We start from the raw sequence: 25191 nt of genomic DNA, 5'->3' as shown, positions 1-25191 counted from the left end.
CAGATATCTGACACCTGAATGCGAAGGATCGCACGCTGAGTGGAAAAATTACAGGACGCACTATTAAAGCTGAAACACAGGACGATCAGTACACAGCGTCTTTAGGGAGACATGCAATTGAACTATGTGCTTACAGAATCTAAAGGGGTTTGCAACCCGATCTTTCTTATGCCTGTTTACTGGGAGGTCGCCTTGAAGCTGTTCACTTGTTCTTTTCAAGCGGTTTTCCTCATAACGTGACTTGCCTTCCTTGAAAGGGCAAGTAGCAAAACCCTCCTTTCTTCCCATCCATATGCATGGACTATGTAGTTTCTCTCTGAACAAAAGCTTCTGAATCAAAGCCCAACACTTGGTTGGGCCATGTATTTGCTGTTCGTTCCACAGGACTTTCCCCACCACACACGTCGTCAAAAGGATCTGTAGCAGAACTGGAGAACTTTGAGCCCTTTGTTTGTTGTTAAGACTCCAACCACCATCACCCCCAGCCAGTATGGCCAATCGTCTAGGGTTGCGGGAGTTGTAGTCTCAACATCTGGAAGGCATAGGATGTCCATATCTGATGTATAGTGCGAGGGTTGAGAACCTCAGACCTGGGGGCCAAATGTGGTCCTCTTCTTCTACACTGAGCCTAGGGGGTGTTGCAACTATGATGTGTCGAATTGGGAAGAACGGAAAGCGAGATACAGGAGGTGCTGATTTTTGGTCTTGCACAGACCACTGCTGAAATTTGAAATACCGAAGTCTGCCTCTGGCCACATCCCTCACAATTTTGTACCCAGTGTTTTTTGCCTGGCTGGAATGTGTCCTTCAACTCTGAAAAATGCCTCTTGCTGGTGTGGATGGAGGATAGGAGTGTGGGTGAGTGTAAAAACTAGTCTGGACAAAGGTAAAATGTACATTTGTTGTTCTACCCACTTTTGCCTCTGGTCCCCACTCACCACTGGAACATGGCCCTGTCTTAAAAAGAGTTCTGCGCTACAGAGTAAAAGAGAAGATAAAATGTACTTTATGAAGTGCACTGATTGATAATGACTGTACTATACAGTGGTACCTTGGTTCCCAAACGGCTTCGTTGACGAAGAAATTGGCTCCCAAACACCGCAAACCCGGAAGTGTTCCGGTTTGTGAATGTTTTTCGGAAGCTGAACGTTCATTTTGGGTGCCGGCATTGTTTCCGGGGCCAATCAGCCAATCAGAAGCCGTGCCTTGGTTTCCAAATGTTTTGGAAGTCAAACAGACTTCCAGAACACATTGAGTTCGAGAACCGAGGTACCACTGTATTAACAAATTCATAGAAGTGCTTCTAACAGTGCACCCCTAAGCACACTTACTAGGAGGCAAGTGTGAGCACACTCAATGAGATTTACTTCTGAAATAAACAGTTTAGGATCACACTGTCAGGCTGTTGTTCTAAAAGAAATTGGGCTGCAAGCCTAATTCCATTTACCTTGAATCCAATGGGAATTCAAATTGAACTAATACTAACACCAATAAGAATGCTTCTGAGTAGACGTAGTTAAGGATTGTACTGTTAGGTATAAGTTTAATTGAACCAAGTAGGACTTGTTTCAAGTAAATTAAACGTGTACAATTCGGCTCCACATATCTGGTATGTCAACATTTCTGCTGTATAGCTTTATGTTAAACCTAATTAGTTTTCTTCAGCCTCTAATTACTGGTCATAAACCTGTAGGTATCAGCAGGTGGCTATCAAACAAGCTCACTTCTTAGTATTATCTCATCCTGTTTTGCTCAATAAAGTATACAAACGGATTGCTTATTGTTCACTGTATTGTTAATGTTAATTCCTTTCATAGGATGAAAATCATAACCTTAACAGTCTAATTTTATGAGTATTTTCGCCCCATGCTGTCCTTTCAAATCCAGAGTTTTTATCACTGGTAGCTTGATATTTTTATTAGAAATAGATAATGATAACATTTTAAAACTTTAAAGGAAATAAAACAAATCACCCTTTGACTGGTGTAAATTTATGTAGAAGAAAAGAAGCTCCAAACAGCTAAAAGAACAGGGATATAATTTTATTATTTGATCTCTGTATTCAAACATGTTTTGCTGATGCTTAACATGTGAGTGAGAAAACCATTGTCCTTGGCATATTCTATCTAGCTGGATGACATTATTTTTGCTTCCATGTCTAGAAAGAAATAGATGTACTACCACATATTATCTTATAGAAAAATCTTCACATACTGAATTCATTAAAGAAAACGTATCTAAACACTAATAAATCACAATGAATAAAAAATGTATTCTTTTGTTTTATTGGTTATCATGAATTTTTTGTCACTGGACGCTTTCCTTTCTGTTTTGCAGCAGCCTTTTCTTGCTTCAACTGTGATGAAAAAGAAAAAAGAAAACATTAAAATACATTCACTTATAAAATAACCTCTTTTGACTTAAAGACCTAGCCAATTATAAAACAAAGCAGCTTCAAGGAGTGAGCTACGCTCATTTTCCTGCCAAATTTCACATTGCCTGTACTTAGCTGCAGCCAACCTAAATCCAGCCACTTTTCTACCCTACTAGCATTAATGCCATTTCTCACTGTGAGCCACTCTGGTGTGCTATATACTTCCTGGTTTCTTCCTTCTTTTCACCACTTCTTTTCACAGTTGAAGTGGTTGGCCACTACAAAGCAAAACCAAGATCGGAGTTCAGTAGACCCACCAGATACGAACTTAATTTGTTCTGGGGGTCCGTATGTACCCCAAAAAGTCCGCATCTAGAGGCGCCATTTCTGCGCACGCACGCGGCGCAGTAGAGTGCTTCTGCGCCTGTGTGTGTGGCAAAACCCAAAAGTTACATTACCCTAAGGTAATGTAACCCACGGGTCCACTGTAATGTTGAGACTGCAATAGGAGATGGTGGGAGCACAAGGAAAAAATAATCATTATTGCTATTATTAATTTATTCATTTGCTGCTTAATGCCCAGATGGTTTACAAAACATGAAAACGTAACTGCACAACATTGTTAGAAATACAGGCTATTTTAAAAAAGACACCATAATTAAAATATACAATAAAACAATTCCCTTAAAACAGCACAGCAATTAAAACTGTGGGAATGTTCAGGGGTGCAGGAGAGGATATATTGTGAGACTATATCCTAATCCAACTTGTGCTAACAAGTTCCCAAAATATCAGCAGAGTTTATAGACATTCCCCTTTAAGTTCGCAACGGTAACGTTTGCACAGGTTCGCTAGAACCTCTATAATAATTACTCTGGTAATTTCCCCTTTTGTTCCCTCTTAAAATACAAGACACGACACAGTCTTCATAAAAGTATAAAAGAGTTTATACTTGAGCCAAGAGAGCATCCTTAGATGTTTCCTCATGGAAGGAAGATGGCAGAGAGAGAGAGAGAGAGTGACTGCCTGCCCTGTGCTTTTGTCATTACCTGCACAGGTGAGGCCACACCCACCTCTGGTCACATGCAGAGGAAGTCCGTCCCCAGGAAGTTTACCTGCTTGCTAGACAGACATCCCTCCCCATGTTCTAACATGTACACTCTAGGAATGTTGTCATTGACTGCTCCTGTGTTTACATCCCACAAAAACAACAGGCTCTGGCCAAGAGATCAAGTGAATGCTTGGGTAAGCAGGTATGTCTTCAAAAGCTGGTGGAAGGCCAAGACAGAGAAGGCCTCTCATATTTCGGCAGGGAAATTATGCCACAATACCAGAGCCACCAGGGAAAAAGCCCACCTCTGCGTCACCGCAAGCCAATACTAAGCAAACTTACCACAGGAAATCATTGCTCTCGGTAAATCCATTTGACCAGTTTGCGGTGTTTATCTACTTAAATTTCTATCACTTAATAAATTATGAGAAACCTGATATTTCCTTCTCTACAACCACATTTGATTCTGAGATACCAATATAATGCCCTAAAGTATTTTAACAAAGTTATATAGAAATTAAAAATGTCTCACATTCAGCAAAAGTTAATTATCTTCAGCTTTAAAGAAATGCTTTTGCTTTAAACTACGTATGCAATGGCTTACCCGTTCCTGATACTGTCTTTCAAAATAAGCCATGTCATCTTCGTCAGGTTTTCTTAAAGAGGCAACTTGCATTGCTGTACTTGCACCTCCTTAAAAGCAACATACTTTTAATTAGATAAATTCTAGAATTGTATCTGGGCAATATCAAATGTTAGTCATACTCAAGTAGATCAAGGGGTCTTCTCTGTTGAGTATGGCTCAAGTGGATATCATCTCTTGTTCCAGAGCTTCTCAGATCAGAATGTATTAAAAATTCATTTCATTAGAATTTCGTAAGCATACTTACTGGAAAGCCAGGCTCACTGAAATCAATTGAACTTACAACCAAATAAACATGCTTAGCACCTCTAATCTCTCCTGTAATCACACTTGCCAGCACGTGAAATTGAAAAGATAACTACCATCTTGAATCAGCTTGTTTGACAAGAGAATATGTGTAAATAAGGTTCACTCCTGCTTTTGACTTGCCCTCATTGTTCAATCCTTAGTACATCAAACCAAAACATACTAGCAAATGCATCAGCCCACCTCAAACGCCTATTTATAGGAACAGCATCCATGAGAAAATGTATCCCAAGTTTAACACCAGACATGGTAAGGTAAAAAAGGTAAAGGTAAAGGACCCCCTGGACGGTTAAGTTCAGTCAAAGGCAGCTATGGGGTTGCGGTGCTCATCTCTCTTTCAGGCCGAGGGAGCCGGCGTTTGTCCACAGACAGCTATCTGGGTCATGTGGCCACCATGACTAAACCACTTCTGGCACAACAGGACACTGTGACGGAAGCCAGAGCACACGGAAACACCGTTTACCTTCCCGCTGCAGCGATACCTATTTATCTACTTGCACTGGTGTGCTTTTGAACTGCTAGGTTGGCAGGAGTTGGGACAGAGTAATGGCAGCTCACCCCATTGAGCAGATTCAAACCGCTGACCTTCTGATCAGCAAGCCCAAGAGGCTCAGTGGTTTAGACTACAGCACCACCCGCATCCCTACTGGACATAGTAGTTTCTCTCAGACCCTCTGTCATCTCCCTCTCCTCTTCCATCAACTCCCTGGACTCCAACTGTACAGGGAATCCTGGAAGGAAGCTTATTCTAGTTGTCAGAACACAGGAACTGTATTATGTACTTCCCAGTACTCAGAAGATCACATACACCCCCTTGCTCTCTGCCAGAGTACCCTACCAAGTCTTCATTACGCTCTGCCTAGAGTGACTTGAGTTTTCTTTTTCTGTTGAATTTGCACAAAATGACTAATGCAGTTTGGGTTGGCCCAGAATGTTCTACCACTTGAGGCAAAACAGAAAATGGTGCCGCCCCTTCCACTGCCACCGCCCTCCCCATAATCTCTTCCGCCTGAGGCAACCGGAGGCAGCCCTGGGAAACCTTGGCATGCTGAAGGTGGCAGGGGAGAATACAGTGGTACCTCAGGTTACAGACGCTTCAGGTTACAGACTCCGCTAACCCAGAAATAGTACCTTGGGTTAAGAACTTTGCTTCAGGATGAGAACAGAAATCGTGCTCCGGCGGCGCAGTGGCAGCAGGAGGCCCCATTAGCTAAAGTGGTACCTCAGGTTAAGAATAGCTTCAGGTTAAGAACGGACCTCCAGAACAAATTAAGTTCTTAAGAAGAAGAGTTTGGATTTGATATCCAGCTTTATCACTACCCAAAGGAGTCTCAAAGCGGCTAAGGTTCTCCTTTTCCCTTCCTCCCCCACAACAAACACTCTGTGAGGTGAGTGGGGCTGAGAGACTTCAGAGAAGTGTGACTGGCCCAAGGTCACCCAGCAGCTGCATGTGGAGGAGGAATGGAGACGCGAACCCGGTTCCCCAGATTACGAGTCTACCGCTCCTAACGACTACACCACACTGGCTTAACCCGAGATACCACTGTGATGGAGGCTGGAGAAGAACAAGCAGTGGTGGGGCTCAGGGACCCCGCACCGCCCAAAACGGCAGCGTGGGGCTTGCATCCGCCAGGCGTACTCCGAGGGCAGCTTGCCGCGGCACCCCTCTGGGCGGATTGTTGCGGCGCCCCCCACCCTGGGCGGAGCGCAGATCACTGCGGCGCCCCCATGGACGGCTCGCCCTGCCCCCACCACTCTGGGTGCCGGAGCAGCTAGCTACGCCCCTGGTGGGGTGACAGAGAAATCAGGTGACAAGCGCAGGAGGCAGCTAGCAATGCATTCCTCAGAGGCTCAGATCTGCCACATGGACCCACTCCCAGGTGATTGCCTCACTGAGCCTCATAGGTGGGCCAACCTTGTATAGAGTACCTTTCCTTAACTAGGCACCCCAACCTCCTAATTGCTGAACCGTCCCAAGAGCAAACACATTTTAAATGTGTGCTAAACTTAAATCCCCTAAAGGCTGCAACCATTACACCATCGCTGATGCTAGGTCACGTATCTGGAAAGGCAGCATTTATTCAGCTGCTCACAGTGTATTTAATCAGGTAACACATTGACTACTTAAAGAAAGAAAAGTAATTCCTTTACCATCTGTTAACTGGGGACGTCCTTGCGTGGAACTAGAAGGTCCCTGCAATGCTCTTAGGAAGGGGTGATCCATGTTGGTTACAGGAGATTCTAGGAACTCAATGGAAGGTGCTCCTTAAAATGAAACCAGCAGTTTAGGGAGAATAAATCCAAATTAACCAGAAACATGAAGAATTGCAGCCACCGATGAAAAACAAATTAAAAATGTTGCTGATTCAGTAAGACGAACAAGAAGCAAGTCCAACAAAGCTAGCCAACTCTGTCTTGAAAAAGAAATGTGGTGATCTACCACGGAGATAGAAAATGGCACCCTGAATTGAAGACCAGTTATTGGTCTCATTAAAAAACACTCAGCATTTTAGAATTATACTTGTTATTAAATTAAAACAAATGTTTGAAAATATAGATAAAAGCATAACGAAAACGGGTGTGTGCCAGATTTATTACTTTGGCTTTGGAAGGAGCTAAGTGTAATATGCCCATGGCTCAGATTTTATCACTTGCTGTCTGCCTATGTTCTGTTAATTTGCAGCTGATGTTTCCTATTTTGTTGGTGGTGGTATTCAGCATTTAATTATTATATTGTTTCATGTGCAATTCCTCCCTGGGGTCATTTGAAATGGGGGGGGGGTATAAATTGTGCAGGGAGGAGCTCTGCTATTTTGGTCACAGGCTGTGCAGCGTTTTAAAAGAAAGCACCAATCACATTAGGCCTGGAAGAGCATGGGCAGTCATGATAGTTGCTACAAAATGGGCCAGGATTCCTAACTTTGTATTTATTTAGAAGAAGGGGGCAACATCCTGCTGCTATAGTTTCTAAGTCATCTTCAGATACAGCTCCCTGTACTACAGTCAATCCTCAAGGCTACAAAAATGTGGATAAGAATGACAAGACCCCCTCTGCGTCAGAGCCCTTGCAACAGATACAAATGATAAAATCAGGGGTCAGCAAACTTTTTCAGGAGGGGGCTGGTTCACTGTCCCTCAGACCTTGTGGTGGGCCGCACTATATTTTGAAGGGAAAAAATGAACAAATTCCTATGCCCCACAAATAACCCAGAGATACATTTTAAATAAAAGCACACATTCTACTCATGTAAAAACACCAGGCAGGCCCTAAAAATAACCCAGAGATGCATTTTAAATAAAAGGACACATTCTACTCATGTAAAAACATGCTGATTCCTGGACCGTCCGCGGACCGGATTTAGAAGGCGAATGGGCCGGATCCGGCCCCCGGGCCTTAGTTTGCCTACCCATGATAAAAATGCACTCTTCACCAGTGCCATTATCTGATTTTCCAGGACAAAGTAGGCTCTAGGAAGAATCCATGGATCTGTACCTGTTTCGATAGGGTGAATAGTACTTTACCCAAAAAAGACACAGCAAGTCCCCCATGAGAACTTGTTTTCTTTGGAATCAGTTTCAGGTTATTTATTGTTTTACTTTATCATTTGTCCCCAGCTTCCAAACTGATATAGGGTTAACATGCCAAGAAATATAGAGTGGTAGTCAACCAAGTTTTACTCAAATATTTAAAATGAATTAAGACAACTAAATTAAGCCTATCAATGTCAAGAGGTTCACAATGAGTAAAATTTAGTTGAATACCACCCATAGATTTGGGGATCATCAGTTTGGCCACACCCAACTTCAAAGTGCCAGATTATCTCTTCCAGTGGCTTCATATGAATGTTAAACTGCATGGGGGTAAGGTCAAGGCTTGAGGGGTACCACAGGTCAAATCCCATGGTGCTGACCTAGTCTTTCCAACTGCACATTGCTAGGAAAAACATACCATTCATTCTGTGGGGCACCAGACTACCGGATTGGTACCTCTGCACCTATATTTATAATTTAAAACTACACAGATGTCGCAATCTGGTTAAATTATCTGATACACTTTGGAACTATCAATAAAACAAAAAACAGATAGATGTAAATTCAATTTTTTATTTCAAGTCCCCCAATTCTTACCTATCCCACTGTCATCAAGTCTCATGTATCCTTCTGCTAGTGAACTAAAGCCAGTTAGTCCTCCCATGGCAGCATATGGGACATCTTGCCCCACTGGTTTTCCTTGGGTTAAACGTTCCTCTTTTGTTTCCACTACTGTTTCATGAGCATATGTTGGCTGCCCACATCCACAAGTAAAGCAACTGTGAAACCCTGAACATTTGGAACCTAATTCAAAACATTTTTAAGACAGCATCAGATAGACCAAAATATTTGACTCCCTTTCACTCAGTGGCAGTTTTGTTTGAGTATTTCCTCTCTGTAGCACCAACTACACAAACAATTGCTACAGCTGGAAACAGCTTAATAGGATGCGTAAGTGTATTATTGTATGTCCAGGGCAGACATGGCGTAAATCTAAGGCCTACAATATTTTGAGATCATAAATACTATTTATTCAACCAGTACAATGAAACATATTTAAACAATAATGTGCAGATAGACTCTACTTATACAGAAAGCTGCCAGTGGTAGAAAAAGTATCCTTCAAAAAGCCCATGTTCAGGCTTCCAAATACGGAAGTAGCATAAATCAGGAAATGGTTTAATAATATGCAAATTAACCAGATTTGGAATGTGAAATACAATGTTGAGCTTGGATGCTGAATATGAGTTTTCTAGTTACAGAACCCAGCACATTTTCATTAGTACTCTCCACACCTACAAATATGCATGGTTATAGTATCACACAATGCCTCAAAGGACATATCTGTGTAATGAAAAGCTGCTACACTTACATATGACATGCTTATTTATCCAAAACTCACTTACATGTGTTGCATGGAAACCCAGGTGCTGCACTGTGCTGATCAGCAAAGTGCTTACATCTACAGCGGATGGGCTGAGTCCCATTGAGAGGAATGAAGTTATAAGATTTGCATGGGCAATGGCCCACCCTACAGGGTAAAGAAATAGGACGTTCCTTTGGGATCTCTTCAAAGTCTGTTTTGTGTTGTTTATACCTGGGGAAGGGAAATGTAAACATACTATTCAGCGATCATTTGCTTTATTTATTTATCATTTATTTAGAGAATTTGTACCCTACTCTTCAGGCAAAAAGGCAGACCCAGAGCAGCATACATGAAATCAAAACAAGACATGCCCTACTTAAATTCTTTATTATTATTATTATTATTATTATTTATTTATTTATTTATTTATTTATTTATTTTAAATACAATGCACAAGGGGGAAAGGACAAGGAGGAAAAAAGGAAATAAAACTCAGGCATCTATTTCTAGATGGCTGTTCCTAAATTGAGCAGCTGGCACAGTTCAGAGGCAGGAGGTGGAGCAGGACCTCTAGCAAAGCAGATGCGATGAGCCCGGCTTCCTGTCTCTCCCACTGAGGCAGCCTGATAGCAGCTCCCAGATGATGGTTGAAGGGATGGGGAGGCCTGATGGAGGTGGCCTGTCGCAGCAGAACTGATGGAGTGAGCCCTGCTTCTCTGCTGTCCCACTGCTGGAATGGCTGTCCCCAGACAACAGTTGAGCTATTTAAAAAATATTATTCTAAGCAATCATGTCCCAATCTTTTATGAATGGGACCAGGTTAATTAAACCGCTTGATTGAGGTTGCCACCAACCCAGCCTCTCTCTCGAATCTTCTGGCACATAGAGAATTTCTATGGTGGTGAGTCAGTCTTTTACTGTGTGCTAGTCTTACCGAGAAAAATTATTGCTGCTTCTTCAAAGCCGTGACTGAAATAAGTCTGAATTTTACATTTGCCAGGGGGAAAATGAAGGCGCATTGTAATGTTAAAGCCATCAGTAATGCTAACCAAGGTTTATAAACCAATAACAAACTGTGGCTTACAAGCATGGTTTATTTGTGGTTAATAAACCATGGTTAAGGTGCTGGGCTGGACGTTCGTGTTAAACCATCATTTAGTAAGCAATTGTCTATAAACTGTAGCTTAGCATTATGTGGACCATGGCAGAGGGGGAATCCCAGTAAAATATTTAGACACTTAAATTTGTAGACCATTCAAATTATTTGGAATACACCTTTGAATGTCATCCCAAGGTACTTGAAACATAACCTGAAGGTGCTCTTTTCCATTTTTGATGCATTTATAATTTATATGGAATATTATGAAACAATTTTCCTGATCTAATAAATATTCTAAACCGCCCTGTGATCCTTGGATGAAAGGCGGTACAGTAATTTAATAAATAAAAATAAATGCTTCCTAAAGCTTTGAAAGCCACAAGTTCTCAAGCTAACTGCACAACAAAAAAATACCTCCGTTGAACAGGAAATGTCTATGTAGGGCACAGAATGCCTCACCTGTGTGTACAAAAACATGGGGTTTCGGGGCCCACAAGTTTGCAGTCCATGCCAGTTGGTGATCTCCAGCTCACAAACAGCCTGTTTTGTAACCGTATAGGTAACATTTTTTTCTTGTACTTTTCATATTCTTCCGGAGTAAAAAGTTTCCCTCCATCATCTTCGCCTACAATTCTACGAAGAAGCATTGCATGTTTAATTACAAACATCAATGTTCTGATAACACACATACAAAAATGAAGACTGTTGAAATGGCTGTGGCTTGAGAGACAGGAGAAAGTGAAGAGACAATTTTGGAAAGCCTAGACTAGAAAATGTTTGCCGGGTGTTCTATTTCTGCTTATATCTATGTCCCAACATCGAAACAGTGCTACGATCCTCAGCATATTTCATAGAACATTCCCATTTAACTGTCTCTAACTGGAGGAAGCGGTTGAGGGCTTCATTCTTTAAAAAGTCTATAAATCATAAAGTTTAAACATGTATACCATACGACTTCATATCCTAGGACCTAGTCACTCACACCTTAAACTAAGACCTATAATCGATTTCAACTCACCACAATTAGATTCGGATGGATTAAATATTCTTTCAAATTCTTAACAATCAGAGGCTAGCCCTGTTAAAGACACCCACCTTGTTAAAGCAAGACTGGTGCCCCACGGACAGCTCTCTTACGTGTTTTGCTCGCTGATTGATTGTGGGGGGAAAGAAAAAACCTCAAAGCGTCTTACAAAGAGATAAAACAATAAAACCATGTTAGCCGGCGCATCGCTCCGGAGTATCACGCTTAGTAGGCAGGTTGCCAGGATCTGTGCGGAAAGACGGTCCTTTAGGTTGCTCGGGGTGAAGGACGTGCCCTTTGCACATGCTCAGAGGGCCCCTCGTGAGTTTTGGGTTTTCCGAGCGAAAAGACTTCGAGCCCCAGCAAAAAGTGGAGAAGACCTGAGCGGAGCGTCCCGTCCCCTCGGCCCGCTATCTACGCAGTGGCGATCGCCGCAAGCGATCCCCTCCTCCCCCCCCCCGGCGGCCTTTCGCCCCCCCCCTCGGTCCCGCTCACCTCTTGTATTCCAGGTATTCGTCTATGGCCGCGGCGGCCCCCGGTTGCAAAGTCAGCCGCTCCATGGCCGGGGCCGGCGCCGGGGTGAGCCGTCCCCGCGGCCGGATTTCCCTACCGAAAGAGGGAGACACGCGGCGGCGAGGACTGAAGGGCCTCGCGGGAGACAAAGAGGCGGCCCTTCCCTTTCCCTTCCCCGCCACCGGGAGAGGCGGCTGCTTCGCCAATCCTCGCTGTTTGTTGGGTCTCTAAGCGACGGTTCTAAGCGCGCCTTTCAACGCCGGCTTTCGCTTTTTGCTGGCGGGGTGAGAACTCACGCCTCGCTAACTCCCCCTCGATAGTTCGAACTTAACCCAGTTTAATACTATTATATGCAATCCTAAGGCCCCAAATATAAATATTCATAAATGCACACGTATCTGAATATATAAACCATGTGTCTTGAGAGCAATCCTGAAGCCATTTTGACCTCAAATACTGTATTCCTCTGCGGTTAAGGGAGGCAAATGGGGAAAGCCTTCCCGTTTTCTCCCCCCCCCCCCCCCGCTTACAAATCCTGACAAATCCTGTTTTAAGAGCGTCTTTGTGTATGAATAGGGCGAGCCTGTGACCTGGATTCAGGTCAAGTAAAGTAATAGTGATCACAAAAGGATTGCCCAGGCAATGCAATCAGGAACCATTCTTAGGTATCCTGGCAGACCGGATTTCTGCTGTAGACCCACCTCCTATGAGGTATGTGTGATGATTTTGGGGTGTTCTTTGGCTAAGTGGGTTGGGCAATGTCAAAAGGTTCCTGCACACTTTTGTTCAGGGTCTCTCCCTCCATGGAAGGAGGGGAAGGGAACTCTGTTGCAACAGAAAACCAAGTATCTGCCTTGCTTTCCGCTGGATCCTGCCTCCATCCATTCTTCTCTGACCGATCATGGACTTAGGGGACCCATGGAATCCCATGGGGAGTTGGGGCAGCAAAAGCCAAACCCCAATTTTTACATCAATACACACAGAGAGTGTTTTAATCCATTTTAAAAGATGGCTCACACTGTTAAGTTGTGGGTGAACATATCAGAAGACACAGTGATTCTTCAAACAGCTCTTGTTTATTCACAGGCCAGAACTGAACTGAACTGAACTGAAGGGCTCAGTCAGCCTGCTTATATAGAGCTCCACTAGAACGCAACAGTAACCATTTTCTGTAACTATCCAATCACTGAATGTCACTTGCGATCCCTTATTTGCATATGTGGACCTGAACTATCTACAGTATCCCCCTGCTGGCCCAGAGTGAGAACTTTAGTACATAACACACACACCACTTCAGTTGTGCTGCAGACTTGGAATTTTAAACTCTCAAGGTAACAGCAAAACACTTGGACCTGAGGAACGGAATCTGAACTCAGCTCGCTGCCCTCACTCATGGTTTTTGGACCCCAGGGATCTATTGGCAACACCCTCAGCCTTGCAACCTCTTGTGTCTCCAGGTAGCTGCTACCACCCTTATGCACTGGAAAGAAAGAGAGAGAGAGAGAGAGAGAGAGAGAGAGAGAGAGAAAGAAAGAAAGAAAGAAAGAAAGAAAGAAAGAAAGAAAGAAAGAAAGCCCTGCAGCCTAAAAAACCTTGTAGCCATTTTGTGAGGGATTTTTGACTAAAGTGTCCTCTGGCTTGATTGCAAGGAAAATTATCACAGGGGACCGGGGTGGAGTTCCCCTCCTGCCTGGCCACTGGCAGTGCTGGTTCAGGCTGTCCTTGCCCTCCCTGAAAGCATTCTTCACTCCAGATCAGGTCTAGGAGCAGAGCTGGTGACGATGTCCCGCTATAAACATTTAGTAATGTCTCATTATTTACATTTGTTGAGACTAACAGCAGAAGACGTGGCTCTTGATTATTTTGATATTTCACCTTTTATATTAAGCTCTCCATACAATTCATTAATACACAAATAATATTGCCTCCCCCCCAAAAAAACAAAATTAAGCTAGAGAAAGAACATGGAACCAAAACATTAGTTTAGGTTTCTCTGTAACATATCCAGGAGAAAAGCCAAGCTGCTTTTAAACTAAAAAGGAGCTCGCCTCCTCAAGTGTGAGAGTTGCTATGTGAAAAACTTTTTTTAAAAAGTGCTGTATTTTGCACACAGTTCTCTTAACTTCCAGTTCAGCCCCTCTCTCATAATAGGCCTCAGCCCAGTATACCTGAAGGGGCATCTCCACCCCCATCGTTCTGCCCGGACACTGAGGTGCAGCTCCGAGGGCCTTCTGGCGGTTCCCTCCCTGCGAGAAGCGAAGTTACAGGGAACCAGGCAGAGGGCCTTCTTGGTGGTGGTGCCCGCTCTGTGGAACGCCCTCCTGTCAGATGTCAAGGAAATAAACAACTATCTGACTTTTAGAAGACATCTGAAGGCAGCCCTGTTTAGGGAAATTTTTATGTTTGATGTTGTCACTTTCTATTATTAATATTCTGTTGGGAGCAGCCCAGTATTAATTATTAATTATTATTATTCAATGTAGCTGAATGCTGCAAGATTTAGGACAGATGAAATAAAGTGCTTCTTCATCCCATGCATAAACTACAGAATTCACCCCACAATATGTGGTAACAGCCACTCACTTGGCTGACTTTAAAAGAGAATTAGACAAATTCATGAAGAATAAAGCTTCAAATGGCTACTAGCTATGATGGCTATGATCTACATCCAATGTTGTACATCATACTTTCGGAATCACTAGTGGGAAAGAGTACAATGGCACTCAAAACCTCCTTACAGACTTTCCATAGGCATTTGGCTGAGCACTATGAGAAAAGAATTCTAGACTAGATGGGCATTTGGCCCTGATCCGTCAGGTCTGCTCCTGTATATGACTAGTGGAGAATGTCACACAACAAAGAGAAATTCTGCATCAAACTTTCAAAGGCGGTAGATAAACGGGTAGACTCATTACATAATGTAACCCAAGGATTCATACTATGCTGGCCTCTTGTATGTTCCCTTATCCTCATGTTAAGGGATAGACTGTCCCGTAGCTTGTGAAAATGTACTTTGAATCAAGCCCCAATAAAATTTACTGACCAAAAAAAGTTTCAGGAGGCTTAGAAATGTATGTGCTCAGGAATGTAGCCTTATGATATAATCCTGTGAAATGTATACAGTGGTACCTTGGGTTAAGTACTTAATTCATTTCGGAGGTCCGTTCTTAACCTGAAACTGTTCTCAACCTGAAGCACCACTTTAGCCTATGGGGCCTCCTGCTGCCACCGCGCCACCAGAGTACAATTTCTGTTGTCATCCTGAAGCAAAGTTCTTAACTTGAAGCACTATTTCTGGGTTAGCAGGCTCTGTAACCTGAAGGGTATGTAACCTGAAGCGTATGTAACCCGAGGTACCACTGTACTCCAAAGCTAGCCTCGCTGAGTTTAGCAAGGATTAATCCTAGGTTTACTTCTGAGTAGAATAGAATATACCATTAGTGTTTTTATTTACCAAGTCTAGCCTGTGATATGTGACTTCGCAACAGTTAAAAGGTAAGCCGTTTAAAACATGTAGAAAGCAACCACAGATTTTCATTTTATGCAAAATCATGAATACACTCCTACTGAGGATAAGAACTTATTGGACACTCAAAACCTTTGACCATATATTTCACTTTATTTATTTTATTCTATCCAGATTCTATAATCATCTGCAGGGATAATAATTCAGGACGGTATATAATCTAGCACCGCAAATCTTGTTCTCCCTTTAAATAAAAGTTCTTTTAAAAAAACCAAAAAACCTACACAGCATATTTTAAGCATAAAATACCAAAACAAACCCTTTAGAGATCATTCCATATAGATGCAAAAACTCAAGACTGGCACTTCATTTTTATAATTTAGGATACAAAAAGCACACTGTGTAACATAGTGTACCCTTGCTGCAAATTCTCTGCTATAAGGCTAACGTGGATATAAGGCAATGTTCACCTTTGCTCCCACTCAATTTAAAGTCCACCATGGAAGAGCTCGGGTTCAAATCCACCAGGATTTACTACTGTTTCACAACCAACACTCATTCAAAAGGCCATTGCAAAGCAGCAGTGTCTGAGAGACTGTACCCCTCTAGCTCATCTTTTCAGTAAGTATCAAGGTGTCTTGCTTCCCTTCATCTAAATTCAGCTTGTCACTCTTGGTTTTCTTTAAAAAGAGTAACTTAAGAGCTAGTGTTACATTCATCATAGGCTGTAGGATACTCAAATATTCACCAAAAAAACAATGGACGAAAAGCTAGCAGTGTTCAATACCTGGTAAGTGTGGCTTCTATCACTTAAGGTTTTTATCTTCAGTTGCTAAATACATACATTTATTTATTGTTAACAGCTATGTACCATCACAGATTCTCTTTGATCATCTAAGCGTCCTAATTCTGTAGCAAGTGTGTGTGCACTTGGGCAGGTCGCCCTTTTAAGCTTTTACAAACGATAGTATTTTTAATACATTCTCTCTAGCTATTTCACAGATAGTGCAAATAAAAGACATTCTTTGGATCACCATTTTAGGATGTTATCCACAACATGATATCCATTGTAGAAATCAATCAGCCAAAGGTGATGTTAAAATATACTTGACACATACATAAATTTCCAGCACTCATATTAAAGGCTCATATTATCCTTCATTGCTATGCATTAGTAAACCAGGTCACAAGATTAAGCTAAAATTTCCAAAGATATGTTAGATTTATATTTAAATAGATATTTAGATATTAAATCTACCTCTTTTTCATGATCATAATCTCCATGATTATCATAGAACCTCACATATGGATGTACACATTATCTACTTTCCTTACTACACTAGCTATGTTTCCAGCATCTCTTTTAAATAAGATGTTGTACAGTGTTGCTTTATGAAAGAGCTATCTTTAAAAGGTTTTAGAGCTTGATATAAAAGAAGTTAGAACTGTATTCAGCATTTCCTGTTGCAACAGGATGCAGACCTCCATGCCAACCACTGGTTTGTGTTTTTTTCCCTATTGTAACAGAACTAGACACGAGTCAGAATCACTTTGTTTACCCGTTTGCTTGTAGTTGCTGGCATCAAGTTCCCATTTGTAGTATTTGTTGCTGAGCCATTTACAACCATGTAATCAACCTTGTTTTCCAGTTTGACCAAGCGTTGCAAGATGTCATCTAGAAGAACTGCGATCGTTCGTTTTAGATCAGCTAGAGAAAAAGCAGAAACACAGAAAGGAATCCTGTCTATTTTGCACTCCACAGTGGAACTATTTATAGTAAAAGAAGCATAGGTGCTCATACTAAAGGTAAAGGACCCCTGGACAGTTAAATCCAGTGAAAGGCGGCTATGGGGTTGCGGTGCTCATCTCGCTTTCAGGCCGAGGGAGCCAGTGTTTGTCCACAGACAGCTTTCTGGGTCAGGTGGCCAGCATGACTAAACCACTTCTGGTGCAACAGGACACTGTGACAGAAACCACAGCGCACAGAAAGGCTGTCTACCTTCCCACCACAGCAGTACCTATTTATCTACTTGCACAGGCTGCTTTCGAACTGCTAGGTTGGCAGGATCTGGGACAGAGCAACGGGAACTCACTCCGTCACGGGGATTCAAACCACCGACCTTCTGATTGGCAAGCCCAAGAGACTCAGTGATTTACTGTGCCAAGATAGCTGAAGAACAGGAATTACAAAGGGAGATGCAAGTCCCCCCACAACCAAATTTTTGTTTTATTGGTCCTAGACCCACCCCTTTCCAATTAGTGCATTTAGGCATTGAATAACATATCTGGTTATATTGATTATTTATTTATTTGCTTCATCTAGGTTTTTTCTTCAGAAACAGTCACACAGAGAATGGATTTCTTATTCTTTCTCATTTCATTCAGTCCAACTGGCACAGAACTAGCCATCTCTCTTTGGGTTTTTTTCTTCTTGTTGTTTATCCACACCACTGGTAGTGAGTTCTAGGAAATATTGTGCATAGCATATAAAAAGAATGACTGTGTTTTAACATATGCATTGAATTCTACCAGCTGCTCTCTAATTCTGATACAGTAGTACCTTTGTCCCGAACAGCTTGGCTCCCAAACAAATTGGCTCCCGAACGCCATGAACCCGGAAGTAAGTGTTCCAATTTGCAAACGTTTTTTGGAAGCTGAACATCTGACGCAACTTCCACAGCTTCCGCTTGAGTGCAGGAAGAACAGATTAAGTTCGAGAACCAAGGTACCACCGTATTTTACAGTGTACAGTTTTCAAAATTATATACCTAGCCAATTCTAGTGTTTTCCCCCCAATTTGATACCTTTACTACTTCTGTTAAACCTTTCCAGGTGTGGCCATTTTCTAGGACTCCAAAATATGGATATATAATTCATATACAAATGAATATTATGTGTATCCTAATACCCTCAATAAACCAATGACTTTTCTCAAGGATATAAAACACTGTGCATTTCTTAAGGTAAAGGTAAAGGTACCCCTGCCCGTACGGGCCAGTCTTGACAGACTCTGGGGTTGTGCGCCCATCTCACTCAAGAGGCCGGGGGCCAGCGCTGTCCGTAGACACTTCTGGGTCACGTGGCCAGCGTGACAAAGCTGCATCTGGCGCAGCACACGGAACGCCGTTTACCTTCCCGCTGGTAAGCGGTCCCTATTTATCTACTTGCACCCGGGGGTGCTTTTGAACTGCTAGGTTGGCAGGCGCTGGGACTGAGCAGCAGGAGCGCACCCCGCCGCGGGGATTCGAACCGCCGACCTTTCGATCGGCAAGCCCTAGGCGTTGAGGCTTTTACCCACAGCGCCACCCGCGTCCCTGTTGCGCCACCCGCGTCCCTGTTGCATTTCTTAACCTCAGCTAAATGTGGGATTTCATAGCCATGATCGTTTCCATAACAGTTTCCCTGTTAATAATTAGACAATAGTTCTACAAAATAAATAAGAACTTTTGAAAGTATGCTTGGTATTGCATTTCATAATTTAAAAATTAAGAGTTAAATAGAGACATGACCTCAAAGAAAGTTTATTATGTCTTACCGTATCCTGCCATTGAGACTCCATTACCACCATTCATGATATTCTTGTTTTCTTCTGCCAGTGCTCTAACATACCTTTTACTTAAGTCAAGTATTTGTTCACGCAATTCAGCACTGCTCTGTTGCCTTGGATGCTGAAAGGTGTAGCGCAGTAACATTATGCCCCAGATAAAACCAAACACCAGCAGAAGTAAGCTCAATTTCTGGGACACATTTTTTCTTGAAAATGCAAAAAACATTTCTGAGCAGGCCAAAATGTCAACATAAGGAACCAAGGCTCAAGTCACAGTATTTTCATGGTAGTTTAAAAAAAAAAAAAATTCACAACAGAGTTACCCTTCTGGAGAGATCATTTTGTAAACTTTTCCCAACGGACATGGTTGATTCCTGAAACATTATTGCAAAAAATATTATCAGTCTTAAGTCTTCGTAAGATGAGCTTTATTATGACCAACTTCTAAATTTAACTTCACCATTCATCAGAGACACGTAAATTAAACAAAGCCTATGATTTGCCACTGGGCAGTCCTTAAAGCATGTTGCAAGTCCATGATGCAACCTACAGTTCAACCTTGAACTTGTCTGGTATCTTCACTACTTTAGCTCTATAATATGGGAATAACAATGGCCTACAACACACTTCTTGTAAGACCAAGACAACGTATATGAAGCACTAGGAGCACATCAGAAAACAGTGAGAGAGCAATCCTGTACATGTCTACTCCGAAGTAAGTGCCACTATACACGCCATGGGAAAGCTGTAGCCTTCCAGATGTTGCTGGACTAAAACTTCCATCATTCTTGACTATTGGTCATGTGTGCTGGGGCCAATGTTAGTTCAGTTCCTTCTGAAGGGCCACAAGTTCCCCACCACTATTATGTGTACCTCCATGAGAGCACATCCCACAGAAAACAGTGGGACTTACTTTTCTATGTAGGCATGCACAGAATTGCACCGTCATTCCTAGGTACCGTATTTTTCGCACCATAGGACGCACTGGACAATAGGATGCACCTTGTTTTAGAGGGGGGAGAACAAGAAAAAAAAAATCTCCCCCTCTCTGCCCAGCACCCCTTCAGCGAAGCAGCAGGAGGCGCTGCACAGAGAGGGAGAGAATTTTCCCCCTCTTGTTTTCCCCCTCTAAAACAAGGTGCCGTTTAAGGTGCGTTCAGTCGCCTTCAGGCGGCTACCTTGGAAGCCTGGAGAGCGAGAGGGGTCAGTGCGCACCGACCCCTCTTGCTCTCCAGGCTTCAGGTTCCTTTCAACCTGCTCTTTGGGGCTGGCGGGGGGAAGCCCACCACCAGCCCCAAAGAGCAGGTCAGGGAGCAGAGGAAAGGCGCAGTGGAGAGGCTCCTTCCATAGCCGTGCGTCACCTCTCCAGCCGGAAGAGGGTCGCGGGGCTATGGCGTCTTCGCTCCATAGGACGCACACACATTTCCCCTTCATTTTTGAAGGGGAAAAAGTGCGTCCTATAGAGCGAAAAATACGGTAACTTTTAAGCTGCAGTCCTAAACACATTAGAATCTGCAAAGCAAGAACGTTGGACAAAGTGAGACACCTTCTAAATGTATAGGATTGCGCTTTAAATCTTATCATGGTTGTTATAAACTAAACATGTTCTAATTAATAATGTGCCTTATCAGATTAATCCATTATTTAATTAAAACTAACAAATAAAAATGGCATATTATCAAAATCACAAAACAGGTGCATTTTGGAGATAAATATAATTTACAGTTTATTTGCTTTAATAAAACTATCATTTGAACTGGAGTAGCCCAGAACTGATCAACAGACTGCAAGTCAAAAATGCTAAAGGCAGTATAAGTTAACTTACATTAGCTAGTCTGATGCTTTCTTTAGTTATCAAAGCAAATAGCTCAACTGGCAGCCATTTAGATGATGGAGAATCTTTCAAGAGAAGAAGAAAAAGTGAGAGTTCATTTAGGTTGTTACCACTAGGAATTTAGATATAATTGAGAAACTATTATGCAAGATAAAATAATAAAATTTCATAGTTAATCCCTAAAACCACAAAATACTTAAAGTTCAAATTTGAAATTATTAATCATTTACAATATAATAAATGACTAAGCCACTCACCCCAATCAGTATTTGGGCTGTTACCTCTAGGTCATATCTATGCATGTAAAAAATGAATCCTAGCATAATCCACATTCTGCTTAAACCTCAATTTCTAATAATAAACAATTATTTCGTAATACCTCTTATATTTCTTTTGAGCTTTGTTTAGAAGGCTTTATTATTTTTTTAATGGGCCTGGCTCTGTAGGAGACGTAAGGTTCAAAGTTACACAAAGCTCTTCATCAGGCAAATTTACCATTTTTGCTACAAAGTAAACATAGCATTGAAAAGGAGGAAAGCAATTCCAAACCATTATAATCTATGAACTGGGAAGAGAATGATTACTTAGATACTCGCTATCCATCCATAGACAGCCAAGCTACCTGATCTATACCAAATGAATACATCTATATAAAAAGTAAGGCAGATGGGCTACATCAACCACTTCCTAGGTCATACTGCAAGCTTCTCTCAAAAACAGTGTTTCGTTCAAGTAGCAACATTTATGCAGCACTACTGTACTCCAAACTCTGCAAGAAATCTAAATAAAGAGTTCCATGTAACACAGAAGCTTGTGTATTTTCACACCAGGCAGTGTACACCTATCTTGTACTTGAAATAGTGCGATCCCATGTACAGTATGTCTACTTAGTAGAAAGCACATCGGAGCTCAATTGGGCTTACTTCCAAGAAATATATATACAGGATTGTGCTATTAGTCTCGGGCATTGACCTGGCCAAGTCTTTGAGTGTAACAGATTAAAATAATCCTGAAAGGGATAGCCAACCGAAACATAACGATTCAGTTAAGTGTAAGTCTACCATCGGCAGGAAGTCGGTCTAAAAAAGAACCTTGCTCGGTTTTGCAGCCTACAAACAGTAAGCTGAAAAAAGAGAGAAATGGCGGGGAGGGGATTTCTGAAGGCACAGGAGAAATTAGGGATTCGGGACAGGAGAGCCGGAACACAACAGCCTCTCTTTAAAGAGGGGAAGTTGCCATTGCGAAAGAAGAATGAGGTTTTGCCTGGAACGCGTCGCCTCAAAGGAAACAAACATCAGATCTTACCTTGCAAGCACAGCTGGCTGAAAACGCAGGGCTGCCCAAGGGCCATGGGCAAATGTCCATCAGCATTTTATGCTCTCCAGCCCACCTAAGCCATATAGGCAAGCGCGTCCGCCCTTCCGGTCCGCGATCTCCTTCTCACCCAGATCACGCTCTCCGATCCTCTATGGGGGTTACCATGCAACCCCGCACGCTCTTCCGGAGCTCTCCGCGCGCACGGCAAACGCCCCGGTTAAGCTCCGCCCGCCGGACGCCAGCCTCCGCTTACTGCGTTGTACATAGGAAGACCAGCGCGGTCGAGGCGCATGCGGACTTCACTTCCGGCTACTTCGGGGAAGCGGGGGGAGAGGGAGGGAAAGTCTCGGATATAAAACTAAACATCAGTGATGATGGACCGTGTATGTCTGATCTGACGTACCATCAGAAGTTTTTACTCGTTGCAATCCGAAAGTTTGCATTTCAGCTTTCAACCCACGCCTAGTTTCGTTTTAAATGCCTAATAGGCTTCCCCCCACCCTTACCGATAAATACTAATTTACTTAAACAAACAGTATATTACATGAATAGTAATTATATTGGCCGTTTTTGTCAGCTAGAGGACTCCCACGTTGTGTCCTGTCATTTGGCCTATTTGTCCAATTATTATGCCTGTCTGCTTGATAATCTTGTTATAGTATAGGTTGCCAATAAATGTGCTGCTGGGTTGTGCTATGACTGAGGGCAGAGTTAATCTTATCCTCTGCAGCTGGTATATGAGACAGGAGCGATGTATTTGGTTCTCCAATTCCGTCAAGTTCATTGTGAGTCTTTTGACTTATAAACCCAACCACCTCTTTTGCTAACATAAGACCTTAGGATTCTAACTATCCAGAATCCAGTTTTACATTGCAATCCAATTCCGTCCCACTGAATTAACACCCAATTAAATATTTATATTATTTCAGCCTTACTTTAGGCGTATCCCAATGGAATTTCCCCCACTCTCTGAAGAGCACTCACTATCATATAACATAAACTGCTTTTGAAACTCTTCTCACTTACAAAAGGAGTTTCCTGGGTGGGATTGGGGAGCTGCTATTTTAGAAACCCAAACCCAAACTTCCCTCATGCATGCATAATTTGTGGAGTAATTAGGCCAATCAAAATAGTAGACTAGCTTTTTTTGTCCAGAACTCATCACGAGGCTGGATGTTAAGCAAAGGGGAATGAGGAGAAAGGTGATGGTTTGGTGTTAAAGCTTATAAAGTCTGCATTGGTATCAGTCTTAAGAGTGTGGGAGGATGGGAAAGAGAAGATTCCCTTTTTTTTTTTTAAGTATATATAATCCAGCATACTGTGACTGCTTGGGCAATGCATGCTACTCACAAGTCAACATGTGCAGGCATGACAGACACCAGAATAGGCCTGTGGTATCTGAAGAAGTGTGCATGCACACGAAAGCTCATACCAATAACAAACTTAGTTGGTCTCTAAGGTGCTACTGGAAGGAATTCTTCTTATTTTGTTTTGAGGCCTTTTACAGGGATTGCAGAGGTGGTGGGTGAGTAGGCAGGGGAGATTACGTACCTAGTCCTAGGTCATTGCATAGCCTCTGATTTGCCCATTACACACTTCAGTCACTTTCTCCAGCTCACTCCTAAAAAAAATATAAAGGGTTTTAAAAAGGAAGTCTCTCCCCGGAGTTAACAGCAATTGATGCAGTTGGCAGAGCCCTTCTAGGGTTGCCATGTGTCCTCTTTTTCCACGACAAACCCTCTTTTTCAGGGGTAAAATTTGAGACAAATTGCATTTACAGTGGTACCTCGGGTTAAGAACTTAATTCGTTCTGCAGGTCCGTTCTTAACCTGAAACTGTTCTTAACCTGAGGTATCAATTTAACTAATGGGGCCTCCCGCTGCCGCCACCGTGCAATTTCTGTTCTCATCCTGAAGCAAAGTTCTTAACCCGAGGTACTATTTCTGGGTTAGCAGAGTCTGTAACCTGAAGTGTCTGTAACCCAAGATACCACTGTATTTGCTTTGAACGGCCATCATAGCGTTCTCTTTTCTGCTTTTCAAAATATGGCAACCCTACCTCAGGCATGTCCAACTTCCAAGAGACTGTGATCTACTCCCACTATAAAAAAAACTGGCAGTGATCTCCCCATTAGATTGACCAGAGTTGTTGAGCTTTTTTCAGGGTCCCGCAATCGGCTGGATCGACCGGTTGGATATCCCTGCTATACCTCATCCCATGACTTCACATGGAAGTGAGCAGTTGAGGGCAAATATGGCTGGAACATCATTACTGATTTATTATGGCTTACAAAATTTATAAACAGCTTAATTGCAAAAAAAAACCCCAAAATAAAAATCCCTAAAAGTGGATTACAAAAAATAAAAACAGTAAACTCAGGAAGAATTTACAACCCTACTTTAAGACATACTAAAGTTAAAATACTAAAACCGATTAAAATTACCTCAGCTTTCTAAGCATCTGGGTAGGCTTGTCTAAACAGGAATGTTTTGGGCAGGTACCTGCTTGATCTCAAGAGGCAGGGAGTTCCAAAGTGCAGCTGCTGTCACACTGTGCAACCGAGTTATTACAAAAGTGTATTATGTGGCACCTGTCATGCCCTTTAAAGAGAATGTTTGTTGTGGAGCTTAGAAGCTAAAGGGATCGCCAACAGTATCTATTGGTGTCCCAGCTACAGTGTATACAGAAGGAATGGACATCTGGAGATAATGTTGCGTGGGGATCCTGCACAAACTTACACAGGAGTTAGTCCAGCCTAGAGTCAATTGCCTTCGCTCCCAATGTAGATGCTGTGGAAATCCTAAAATATATAATACATCCTTTATTACAAGCCCTACAGGGAAAGGCAGCAGGCAGGAGCCACATTCCATGTTCATATTCCTCCACAGATCCAGAGGAGAAGGAAGCCACGGCTTTGAACCCAGAAACAAAACAGCTGTTAACTATAGACCTAAAGGAACACTACAAACGTCAGCCTAGCAACCGCCTAAACAGGAGGGGCTGCGTGGACTCCACTGCGCTTGCGCCACTCCTCCCGCCTCCCGCTTTGCTCTTGACGGCGGCGTCGCCTCCATTGTGGCCTATGGGGCGGGGCATCCGGTAGCTCCGCCCCCTCGCGCA

The 25191-nt window shown here is 42.6% G+C and overlaps 2 protein-coding genes across 4 annotated transcripts; both read right to left on the bottom strand.

Moving 5' to 3' along the window:
- Positions 1-2024: 2024 nt before the first annotated feature.
- Positions 2025-12095, bottom strand: FAM221A (family with sequence similarity 221 member A). 2 transcript variants are annotated; one of them, XM_053359833.1, is made up of 7 exons: positions 11890-12095; positions 10830-11003; positions 9312-9502; positions 8503-8709; positions 6526-6639; positions 4030-4118; positions 2025-2356 (listed from the first exon to the last, which is right to left on the bottom strand). In XM_053359833.1, exons 1-7 carry the CDS (start codon positions 11952-11954, stop codon positions 2294-2296), a joined length of 903 nt encoding a protein of 300 aa, XP_053215808.1. In that variant the 5' UTR covers positions 11955-12095; the 3' UTR covers positions 2025-2293. The 2 variants fall into 2 exon arrangements, with proteins under 2 accessions (XP_053215808.1, XP_053215809.1); XM_053359834.1 differs by lacking the exon at positions 11890-12095 and adding an exon at positions 11466-11557.
- Positions 12096-15506: 3411 nt separating this feature from the next.
- CCDC126 (coiled-coil domain containing 126) lies at positions 15507-22356 on the bottom strand. Of its 2 annotated transcripts, XM_053359835.1 has the most exons (4): positions 22060-22356; positions 20746-20819; positions 18909-19294; positions 15507-17081 (listed from the first exon to the last, which is right to left on the bottom strand). In XM_053359835.1, exons 3-4 carry the CDS (start codon positions 19144-19146, stop codon positions 16903-16905), a joined length of 417 nt encoding a protein of 138 aa, XP_053215810.1. In that variant the 5' UTR covers positions 19147-19294; positions 20746-20819; positions 22060-22356; the 3' UTR covers positions 15507-16902. The 2 variants fall into 2 exon arrangements, with proteins under 2 accessions (XP_053215810.1, XP_053215812.1); XM_053359837.1 differs by lacking the exon at positions 20746-20819.
- Between the last annotated feature and the right edge of the window lie 2835 nt (positions 22357-25191).

Source organism: Podarcis raffonei, chromosome 12, assembly GCF_027172205.1.
Source record: "Podarcis raffonei isolate rPodRaf1 chromosome 12, rPodRaf1.pri, whole genome shotgun sequence".
Classification (NCBI taxonomy): domain Eukaryota; kingdom Metazoa; phylum Chordata; class Lepidosauria; order Squamata; family Lacertidae; genus Podarcis; species Podarcis raffonei.
The sequence above is the reverse complement of the archived record's forward strand: the minus strand, read 5'-3'. Positions and strand labels throughout refer to the sequence as shown.